Here is a 12,149-nt window from a genome sequence, read left to right on the forward strand (position 1 = left end):
TAGTTATCTATGAAGTCCTTTCCTGAAACAAATTATAAAAAGGAAAAACACAACAACAACAAATCAGAAATTTAAAAAGAAAACCATATCATTTTGTTTCATAGTCCCTGTCAGCCTGTTGTGGTAGAAAAGGCCCTTGATGAAGATCAGATGCCCTGAGTTTGAGCCTTACCTGTGCCAGTTATTAGCTGTATGACTTCAGTACTCTTGAGCCACAGTTTTGCTTTTTATTAAAGAAGAGCCAGTGATCTCTGCTCTGCCTTATCTACCTTGCACAAAGTTGTTAGGAGGATCAGGTGGTAGACAGTGTTTGTGAAAGAAGCACATGTAGCCCCTGTGGAGCAGAACAGTGCAACAAGGAGGGCTCCAGGGTCCAGGAGCAGATTCTGTCTCCCCCACTAAAAACCGTGTACCTTGAGCAAATCACTTGAACTTTCTAAGCCTTACTGTGTTCATGTATCAAATGGTGACCGTAAAGGTGCTTATCTTAGAGATTATGAAAATTATAAAAATTAAATGAGAACATGCATGTGAAAAATTAGCACATTGCCTGGTACATATTAAGCAGTTAAATGTGAATGCTGTCATTATTAATAATATGTTTCAAAAACATTGAAATGTGGCCGGGCGCGGTGGCTCACGCCTGTAATCCTAGCACTCTGGGAGGCCGAGGCGGGTGGATCGTTCAAGGTCAGGAGTTCGAGACCAGCCTGAGCAAGAGCGAGACCCCCATCTCTACTAAAAATAGAAAGAAATTAATCGGACAACTAAAAACTATATAGAAAAAAAATTAGCCGGGCATGGTGGCACATGCCTGTAGTCCCAGCTACTCGGGAGGCTGAGACAGAAGGATTGCTTGAGCCCAGGAGTTTGAGGTTGCTGTGAGCTAGGCTGATGCCACGGCACTCTAGCCCAGGCAAAAGAGTGAGACTCTGTCTCAAAAAAAAAAAATTGAAATGTTAGATACATGTAAATTACTTTTATCCCAAAGATACCGAGAAATACTTAAAAGAATTAGAAAAAATTAGTTGAAAAACAAGTTTAGATAGTGAATTTTAAGCATAACTTTAGATATTTACGATAAAATAGAAGGTAAAAAACATAAACTATGTAATATATTGTGACACAAAAATTTACTAAATTTTACATAACTGAGTCATTTTGACTGTCATTTCTTCTTTTCACCAAATATGTATGTTGTATATACAATATGTACATATATATATAAATAGTACTTTAAGCTCTTGTTATTGTGAACAAACACAACAGATAGAAGGGAAATATAAGACACCACCACTGCCCACAAGAACCTTAATCTAAATGTAGTCTAGTCATCTTAGGCAAAGGAAGACGACTACGGTTGGAAATGTTGTAGCATGCCTCTGAGTTTGAAGCAGCCAAGACCAAAATTTTTTTTAAAAGGAGAATGTTGGTTTCCATTATTCACCATTATTTTAGGAAATAAGCATATGGATTCCAAATAAATTTATTTCCCCCTGAATAAAGCTCTAAGGGATTTCCATGTTAGTTGTGTTTTCAGTAGATGTGTTATTCATTCATTTGTTCAATAAATATTGAGTATCTGTGATGTAAAAGATACAAGACCTCTGCCCTCATGGAATTTACTGAACAACTGACTAGACAAATAAATTTTTAATTATAGCTATGATAAGTGTTAGCAAGAAGTCCAGGGTGCCAAGAGAGCATGTGACAGAGGAACTTTACCTAGTATGAGGAGCAGAGGAGGCTTTTCTTCTCAGCAGAGTTTTGTATGGTTATTTTTTTACTATCCAGTCTCAATAAAAATTAAAAGCATAATGTTCAAGTGTAGTTCTGTGAAATTGTTTCTTCAGGAAGGTAGATTAATTTTATCATGGTGTATAGCTATTCTGTAGTGTCATTTGAAAAGAAGTAAAATTTAAAGAACCTGGGAAATTAACAGTGTGTACCCCAGGCTATCCCTCTCAATTATCTACCACCAAAGAGGAAGGTCTTTATTTTTCTTTTTGTTTCCTAATTTCTTTCAAGTTACAGAATGCACATTAGCTTATTGGAATAAATCTAATCTGTTGAAAACCTATGAAATAAGAACTAAATTATGCCATTTCCTAGGAAAGTTATTTAGCGTATATGTAGCATTCTAGGTATTATAGAAATATATGTGATATACCACATATTCATGTATGTGTGATATACATACATAAAACAATATACACAATTTTTTTTGAAAAAGCAATTTGTTTTATACTCTACATATCATTCTTTTTTAAAAAAAAGCAATTTGTTTTATACTCTACATATCATTCTGTAACTTGCTCACTCAGTATATTCTGGACATCCATGAACATACACATCTTTTTAATGTGGCATTATATTCATGTTATAGACATATCAAAATTTACTTAACTTTTCTTCTATTGTTATGCATCCAGGTTAGCTATAATTCTATTACAAATGTTGCTCCAACAAATACAGTTGTTTATACACCATTGAAAGTATATGTATTTCTAGAGGTTAGATACCTAGAACTAGATTATAGAGTATGTACATTGAAGTTTTTGACAAGTGCCACCAAATTGCCCTACAAAAAGCCTTATCAATTTATAGTCTAAGTAGGTATAACAGTGCTCTTCTCACACCATCAGTGGTACTGAAAATTATCAGTCATTTCTGTCAGCCAGAGAGGTAGAAAACTGCATTAAATTGCATGTCTCTGAGCAATAATGAGAATGTCTTTTAATATATTTATTAGTTATTTGTATTTTACTCCAAATTTCCAGTCCACACATCATACCCTTATTCCACAGGAGTTTTTTTTTTTTTTTGTGAGACAGAGTCTCACTGTGTTGCCCGGGCTAGAGTGCCGTGGCATCAGCCTAGTTCACAGCAACCTCAGACTCCTGGGCTCAAGCAATCCTTCTGTCTCAGCCTCCCGAGTAGCTGGAACTACAGGCATGCGCCACCATGTCCGGCTAATTTTTTTTTCTATGTATTTTTAGTTGTCCAATTAATTTCTTTCTATTTTTTAGTAGAGACGGGGTCTCGCTCTTGCTCAGGCTGGTCTCGAACTCCTGAGCTCAAACAATCCGCCCGCCTCGGCCTCCCAGAGAGCTAGGATTACAGGCGTGAGCCACCGCGCCCGGCCTATTCCACAGAAGTTTTTAAAATTTCTTTCTTATTGAATCTTAGAACCTCTTTGTATGTTAGGGATACTAACTCTTTGATTATTTTTTGTTGTTACAAATGTTTTCTCTCCAGTTGCTTATTACTCTCTTAATTTTTTACTTGGTGTCACTTGCTACATAAAACTTAATTTCTTATAAGCTGACATTCACATCTGTCATTCTTTCCCACATGTCTCCTGCGGTTTGTGTCTTACTTCATAAAGCTTTCCTAAGTGGCTTTTGGTAAGAACTGTATATAAGGAATTTAGAGTTGCCTTCTCTGATAATTACTTGGAAAAATGCAGTGTGGTTGGGCAATATAAACCAGGTGTACAAATAACTGTTTAATAAGGACCAAGGATATTGGAGACTCAAAAAAAAAAAAAAAGTATAAATTATATCTGGGACCAGGAAAGTCTTCACAGAGGAGACTGGTTTGAAATGGGTCTTGGAAAACAGAAGTGGGGAGTTAGGACAAAAAGGGTACACAGTTCAACGGAAGTTATCACAAGAATAACCAAAGGAGAGAGTGAAGGAAATAGCAAGAATCTATTTACTGAGCCCCCACAGTGGTTCCACACCGGGGGTCAGGTGTTTTGCATGTGAAATCCTTGTAAAATCCTCCCAGCAATCTTTAGAGAACATTGTATATGCGTATAAGCACGAGCATGTATGTCACTAACTTGTTATTCTCATTGATGGATTTTGACTTCAGTGCCTTCTACTCCTGTACATCTTGCCAATGGGATGAAAAACTACCTGAAGAAACCTTCCTACATGCAAGACGGTGCTATAGATTCTTCTGAGGATCACCACTGGCCACGTGGTACTCTGAGGCACATCTCAGAGAGCTCCTTTGGACTGTCTGGGGGCCTGCGGGAAGGAAGCCTGAGTTCTCAGGATTCCAGGACTGAGAGTGCCAGCTTGTCCCAGAGCCAGGTCAATGGTTTCTTTGCCAGCCATTTGGGTGACCAAACCTGGCAGGAATCACAGCATGTCAGCTCTTCCCCATCTGTAGTATCCAAAGGCACCGAGAAAAAGAGGATTTCCACTGACAGTAACCGAAGCAAAGCTAAAAAGCCAGGCATTTCAGATGCAACAGATTACTCGGACCGTGGAGATTCAGACATGGATGAAGCCACTTATTCCAGCAGCCAGGATCATCAAACACCAAAAAAGGCATAGTTTAATTTTAATCTTTTGAGGTTTTTTTTATTTAACAAAGCAAACATCAGCAAATATATTACAGAGCAGAATAATCTACTACAAGCTTCTTATATTATTCTGGAAAGGAGGAATAGTCTATATCTTCCGCTACTAACTGCTACTGCATTTGATGCTAACTCTCGAAGAAATTAAAAGCTTTGAATACAAACTCTAAAATGGCTGTTACTCTGCGAACTTACTACCTAATAACACAAAGGACGGAATATTCAGATTATGATTTTCTTACAAGTTGTTCACCTCTTGCATATTTAATGTTTATATTAATACGAGAACTTTAATATCTAAAAAAATTGTTACTGGATAGTTCATATAATGGGCAGTTGAATTTACTGTTCATAGCCTAAATTCTTCTGAAGATCTGAATGGGTGTTTCAATGTCAACAACATTGAAAATCGCTCATTTCTAGAAATGATATAAATTTAAAATCACATTCACCAACACTTTTAGAAAAAACCTATGCCTTTTTTTCCACTGAAAAATCAACATTCCTCACAAGAGGGTTATGCCCTTATAAATAAGGCTTAGGTATTGTTTCAGTGTTTACACTGGATTTGTAAATATAAGCAAAGAAAACATGAAGCATACTCATTTTAGAGGCTCAAGTTTAAAACTACGACTTGATATATATTTTTGAAGGAAATGAAAATATTTTGTAAATTTGGGACTATAAAAAGCATTTAGTGGGGATTATGTAAAGGCAGGTTCAAAGTGGGTTCTATCTAGGTTTTTCTCTGTCACATCTAGCTGTTTAACCTGAAGCAAATCCTTTAATCTTGAGTCAATGAATGCATTAGACTAGATGATCTCTAAGATCTCTCTCAACCCTTGTGTTCTTTGTCAACACTATCATTATTATCTTGTTTTTTCTTAATTTTTCCAAAAAAACATGTTTGTTTTCTAGTAATAATTCATTTTGACTCTAACTAGAAATCCTTTTTTGTTTGTTTGTTTTTCTTTGTTAAGGAACCTTCCTCCTCAATGAATACATGCAACAAAATGAATTTTAAAACTTTTTCTTCATCACCTCCTAAACCTGGCGATATCTTTGAGGTTGAACTGGCTAAAAATGATAACAGCTTGGGGATAAGTGTCACGGTACTGTTTGACAAGGTTTTCAAATGTTTTCTTAATTTTCAGCAGCCTTTGTATATCAACTTATTATTTGAATTATTTTGCTCCAAAAGGGACATTTGTCAAATACTGCTAACATTAAAATTGAATCATAGCCTAAAACTTTTTAAAAAATTGATGGTGCTAGTCATTTTTTTCCTGTGGTTTAAAAGAAATTAGACAAATGCTGCCTTTTTCCCCATACATATCATACTTACTTAATCTGAATATAAGCTTGCAAAATATGTATAAAATTAATGCATATGCTTTATTTACATTTGATAGTTTCTGCATGAGTATAGACTAATGAGATGATACATCTTTAACCTACATCTTGAATAATAAAAGACCGTGTATATTTACATATACTTTCTCTCCATAATATATAATACCTTCTAAACGTGTTTAGTATCTTAAAATGAGAAGTTCCCAAGGAATGTATGTATTTTTAAGGTAGTTAAAATATGAGGATAGAGTATTTGATAAGATTATTTTAGAATTTTACTAATGAATATGCTATCCCTAAATTGTAACATTGTCATTTATCATATTTAAAGTATATTAATAATCATAAAAAGCCATTTGGAAACAGTAGAAACAGTACTATAAATATATTGAGGTCAAAAAGAAAACCTAATTTCCTAGCACATTTTAAAATATTATATTACTTTTCCTTTGGCACTTAATTTCTTTAGAATTTTATTGTCTTCTTTTTGTGAAAGGAGATAAAAGCTGCCTGTCCCTAAGAAAGAGAAAATTGACTCATTAGATCTCATCTATATCATAAAAACACTTTCTCTACCAAAGCCTTTTTAAAATGAAAGAAAACTTTTTTCTTGACACATGGGATTTGCTTTCAGATTAGCAAATATGATTTAAAGAATATTATTTCATATACTTTTTTCTGATAGCTATATTCTCACACTAATTTTGCATAGATAGATTTTGCTTTCTGCTTGCTCATAATGCATGATGTAAACTTACAAAGGAAAAATCATTCTTTATATAGTCAAGATCTTGCATATTGTTATTTGCTGAATTGAATACAGAGTTTTGCTAAAAATATACTGCTTTGACATTTGAAAAACTTAGCTACCAGTGTTCTTGGTTGAAATAATTGCACACGCTGATGCGATGCTACTGCTTAAGCTGATGAACTGAATTCTTACCAGGGCTCAGATTTGAAATAAAGTGTAAAATTTTTCATATTTTTAAATATTATTTTCTTTTCCGTTTAGGGAGGTGTGAATACCAGTGTCAAACATGGTGGCATTTATGTGAAAGCTGTTATTCCCAAGGGAGCAGCAGAGTCTGATGGTAGAATTCACAAAGGTATAGTTTTTGCGTGTATGTAGAATTATATGGATGAATATCACAACAAATAGACAAGAAATTACAAAGTTGATATTGACCTTCAAATTCATACTATAAAATAGGGACATACTCAGTTATGAAACTACACATTAAGAAACTCCTTGAGAAACAATTTAAGTAACATATTAAAGAAACTCTGCAATGCAACTTTGTCCAGAATTTGTCTGAGTCTCTCCTCAAACAAATTAGTATGAAATAAGACCACACGGTGTTAAAAGCATGTAGAATCTTTATTTTATGACTTGTTTCTTTTAAAATAACTGCCTGACTTATAGGTGATCGTGTTCTCGCTGTCAATGGAGTTAGTCTGGAAGGAGCAACCCATAAGCAAGCTGTGGAAACACTGAGAAATACAGGACAGGTAACATCATTAAACCAACCTTTTAAGATACCTTAGAAGAACATAATAATGTGTGATTAATATCAATCCTCATTGAGATCTCTAAATTTATTAGTTAATGAAAAAACCAAGCCTGATTTCATGTAACCATTCTAAGGAGTTTTTTTTCTTCCCCAACTGAGAAGCAAGTATTATAAGAAGAGGTTGTACTAAGGAAGCTGGCTTTCTATGTCATATTTACCTCTTATATTACCAAAAAGATCTGACAGGGGGAAGGGTGGAGATTGCATTTTTTTAATTTTTTATAAACATCTACTAATTTCAAGTGGCTTTTACTCCTAGTCCTTCTTTAGCCCAAAGGCTAAATTCATGATGTTCAAATATATTTTGGGTCAGAGAGTTTACCATATTGTTTATAATGGTTTTTGTATTATATAAAGTATAATGGTGATTTTTTTCTAATACCTAAATTTTCTATAGCATGTTTGTTATTGTCATAGATTTCTAACATGTTTTTGTAATAGATTTTTTCTTTTTAATCATCTGTCTTTCCATACAGAAAGTAATGGACACTTGATTTTGAAACTTTTATTAATAATCCCTATTTTTGTCTATTTTTCTCTTCCTCCACCATTTTGTTGGACCAGGTAATTACTTAAAATGATTTTATGCCATCAACTATAGAAAGTCCTGAAAATTTATCTGTTTCTTATCATTCTTCTAATTAATGAAGTGCTATTCCATTTATCCAGGTAGTTCATCTGTTGCTAGAAAAGGGACAGTCTCCAGCATCCAAAGAACATATCCCTGTGACACCACAGTGTACCCTTTCAGATCAGAATGCCCAAGATCAAGCCCCAGAAACAATGGTGAAGAAAACAACTCATGTTAAAGACTACAGCTTTGTCACTGAAGGTCAGGCCTTAGGAGACTATCATCTCTGCCTTAAATTACTCCTGGCTTATTTAAATTTGATTTTTAGATGTTAGATTACAATTCATGCCCTAGTTTCTTTAATTATTCTTGTCAAGTATAAATAATAATCTGATGCAACACCATACAGAATTAAAAGACAGAAACATATTTGCAGCTCACAGAGTCTAAAAGACTTTGGGTAATGAAGTCATGCGTGCTTATGGTCATTTAATAATGCCTTAAATAGTTGTAAAATTCAAAAGGGACAAAATAAGTATAAATAATTGCTGAGATGGCTTCAACCCTGTGTGAAACCTTGACTCTTAGATTTTCTGTATTTCTATTTAATTTTATAGACTAGTGAAGTTAACCCTAGGCAGAAATTCACCTAGCAGTTCCCAGATACTGGTCTTTGTTCTACCAACTATGCTAGCCTTTGAACATATCACTAATTGGTAGTAAAATAAGAAAATTAAGAATGATGTATTAGTGAGTTTTTCATAAGGCTAAATGTGTTTATAATATTGAAATACTCTTTATTCTGGGATTCCATCTATATTCCTTTTAAGGAGTCTTTTATAAGTAATGGTGGTAGTATACAGTAATTGTTTTCTATTTTATTTTAAATCCCTGTTGATTACACAAATGTTAGTAACTCTGAATCAGTCCCAAAAATAAGGGGAAAAAATAGCCCAGACTATATTTTTTCTGATTATGAAAATAAAACTAGCATGCCTCCTTTATCACACTGTTCTTTATTCTTTATTTCTTCCATCATTCTTTCTTTCAATATGTTAAATTCTTTTCTGGTTATTCTTCTAATTTATTTTGCTGATGAGAATTTTATTAGAATGCCATTGCAATTTATCTGGATTAAATGATACCTCACCGAAATATTATAATGTCAACCTACTTCCTCATACCCTCCTCTAACATTTATTTTGCTCCTTATCTCTCCCACTGTATAAATGAATTTCTCCCATCCTCTCCTTCCTTGGATTTTTCCATTTTTTTCTCTGTTATTATGCTGTCTTTTAAAACACATAGGATTGAAGCATAATTCCATTTTTAAAACCCTGCTTTCAGAATTCTCCTTTCTGTTCAGTTTAGTTCATGCAGTTGGTTGATTAAATTAAGATTTCTTAGTGATGGGGAGATACTGTAAAATAGGATTTGAGTATAGTATTAATATAAGGGTACAATAAGTACATATAGAGTTGTAAATATTGAGGGGAAATTGACTTTTTAAAATGTGTCTGAAAGTATATATGTTCATATGTAATCACAGCATGTTAAGAATATTTAAATTTTTTTATATCTTTTTCCTCCAGAAAATACATTTGAGGTAAAATTGTTTAAAAATAGCTCAGGCCTAGGATTCAGTTTTTCTCGAGAAGATAATCTTATACCCGAGCAAATGAATGTGAGCATAGTAAGGGTTAAAAAGCTCTTTCCTGGACAGCCAGCCGCAGAAAGTGGAAAAATTGATGTGGGAGATGTTATCTTGAAAGTGAATGGAGCCTCTTTGAAAGGACTGTCTCAGCAGGTGAGCCTGTAGCATGGAGAGTGCAGCATTTTTAATGACGAGATGGATTGGCCTTTCCAGATGGCTTTATAATGCTGTCCCTTCATTTGTCATTCTTGGTACCCCCCAGGAAGTCATATCTGCTCTCAGGGGAACTGCTCCAGAAGTATCCTTGCTTCTCTGTAGACCTCCACCTGGTGTGCTACCGGAAATTGATACTGCTCTTTTGGTGAGACCTGTGAAAACGAATTTATTTTTTTATGGAATATCAATGTAATGAGATTAACTAATTCAGCTGTACTGGTTTCATCATGGATTTATCTCCTGGGTTTTATATGTAGCAGCTTCTTTAGGAGTATTATTTTGTGTGTGTCACTTAACCTCTTCGAGTATATTCCATAGTTATCATATAAAGTCATTCAATTTACTTTCTCTTCTCTCCTTTCCAATTCTAGGATTCTAGGATTTCAAGAATTTGTGTTCTGAGTATAAGTAGAAAAAGACATAAAGTAATGGTTACAAAAACCTTTTGTCTATTTCTTCATTGAACCAAACAAGGAAAAGTTATTCTCATTCTGAGCTAGTTTGGATAAAAATGAGAATTATTTGAGATTTTTAGCCTTTTTTTTTTCCTAACACTGTAAATCACAGAGAAAGAGATATGTTTGCCCATTTCCCTCTCTTATGTCAAGAAAGAACTAAGGAATCTATAATCTATTTTGATGATAACTTACAAATTGCATAGTGACAGGTCAGAATCTAACCATAGACGAATACTAATATAATTAAAGAAAGACTGCCTTTGGCCTTTCTACTTAAAATAGTCTTCCACTACCAGTGAATGGTAACTCCTGGATATGAAAGGCAGGATTATCTGGGCCAGAAGCTTAAACCCTTTTATTGGGGAAAGGGAAAGTATTAGAAGGACATTAATAAGAAAGTAACATTTCTGTAAGATGCATTCTAAATAGCATTTTTAAGGATTACATTGATTAGAATCTCAATCATTGACAGGAAGAACTGAATGGAACTCTTTTGATGAGTATATCGATTGATACCAGTTTCTAGAAAACAACTGGAAAATATTTAACAGGGCTTTTTAAAAGCATCCTACATTCTGACAGTGTAAAAAATTACAAGGAAATAGAAACTGAGGTGAAAATTTACTAAGAAGTTCTCTTAGATTTCTGTTAATAGTGAAAAGCTAGAAATAACTCTGTAAATAATAAAAGGAGAAGGCTGAAATAAATTGAAGATATAGCCATCCATAGGACCATTATCCAGGTATTAAAATTATTTCAAAGTATATTTAAGGCCTTAAGAAAACACTCATAGAAACCTAAATTTTGAAATAGGAGATAAAGTACAATATATATTACTCTAATTCTGATTTAAAGTATAAATTATACAATATTAATAGTTAATAATGTTATATATGAATACTTTCTCTAATGATCGTGTATTACTTTTATTATCAGAAAATCAATTGAGTATTTTGGTAGAAAGCACTGTTGTTCAATAGGTTCATTTTTAATTAAATGTTTCTAAAATTAGTATAAGTTGTCACACTCTGATCTTTTTATATGTGTTCATTACAGACCCCACTTCACTCTCCAGCACAAGTACTTCCAAACAATAGTAAAGACTCTTCTCAACCCTCATGTGTGGAGCAAAGCACTAGCTCAGATGAAAATGAAATGCCTGACAAAAGGAAGAAACGTTGCAAGTCCCCATCCAGAAGAGACAGTTATAGTGACAGCAGTGGGAGTGGAGAAGATGACTTAGTGAAAACTCCAGCAAAGACATCAACTATGACCTGGGGTTCAACTTTGCATCAGACTCTAAGCAACATGGTATCACAGGCACAGAGTCAACAAGAAGCACCCAAGACTCAAGAAGATACTATTTGTACCATGTTTTACTATCCTCAGAAAATTCCCAATAAACCAGAATTTGAAGACAGGTATTATCTGTATTATGTGAAGCACTAAAAGCAACTGGCTGTTGTTAGTAACAGTAGCAGCAACATAAATTTCTCTAAGATCGTAATGTGTCTATGTGTGAACTTGACAGTGGTGAGGCAGGTGATGACTCTATTGGATGTCTAGCTGTTGTGACTGACAGTTTTAGTTATCAAACCAGTAAGCTCTGAAGCCAGTCAGCCTGAGCCTTGCTTCCCTCTTGAGCATGTTTACTAGTAATTGAGAAAGTTGTTTATATTTCATGATCAGTCATACTACTTAACCTGAAAGAGAAGAGACTTATTTAGGTAATGATGCAGTGGGAAAGTAGGGAGCAGAAATATAAAGGTAAAACGGGAAAAGAGGAAAGAGTTTGCAAAAGATAAACAAAAGATGTGCAAAAGACACAGAAGATGGGGAAAGAAGAAATGATTGAAAGCGTAGAAGCATACAAAGAGAAAGACCACATCTGTACTTCTAATCGTTATTCATGCGTTTTACTGTTTGGTTATGTCTGTGTATATCCAGGTCA

At 34.1% G+C, this 12,149-nt stretch overlaps 1 protein-coding gene across 4 annotated transcripts in view; it reads left to right on the plus strand.

Annotated features, from left to right (window-relative positions):
- Positions 1 to 12,149, plus strand: part of PTPN13 (protein tyrosine phosphatase, non-receptor type 13 (APO-1/CD95 (Fas)-associated phosphatase)) — a 162,103-nt gene that overhangs the window by 116,362 nt on the left and 33,592 nt on the right. For 3 of the 4 annotated variants that reach the window (XM_012647233.1, XM_012647234.1, XM_012647235.1), the window contains 8 exons: positions 3,880 to 4,343; positions 5,356 to 5,487; positions 6,741 to 6,834; positions 7,152 to 7,237; positions 7,969 to 8,131; positions 9,463 to 9,677; positions 9,787 to 9,885; positions 11,255 to 11,619. In XM_012647233.1, the coding sequence (XP_012502687.1) occupies positions 3,880 to 4,343; positions 5,356 to 5,487; positions 6,741 to 6,834; positions 7,152 to 7,237; positions 7,969 to 8,131; positions 9,463 to 9,677; positions 9,787 to 9,885; positions 11,255 to 11,619 (1,618 nt within the window). Of the gene's footprint in view, positions 1 to 3,879; positions 4,344 to 5,355; positions 5,503 to 6,740; positions 6,835 to 7,151; positions 7,238 to 7,968; positions 8,132 to 9,462; positions 9,678 to 9,786; positions 9,886 to 11,254; positions 11,620 to 12,149 lie in introns of all 4 variants that reach the window. The other variant, XM_012647232.1, reaches the window with a different exon arrangement.

The sequence above is a fragment of the Propithecus coquereli genome, unplaced genomic scaffold (assembly GCF_000956105.1).
Source record: "Propithecus coquereli isolate 6110/MARCELLA unplaced genomic scaffold, Pcoq_1.0 Scaffold26, whole genome shotgun sequence".
Lineage (NCBI taxonomy): Eukaryota > Metazoa > Chordata > Mammalia > Primates > Indriidae > Propithecus > Propithecus coquereli.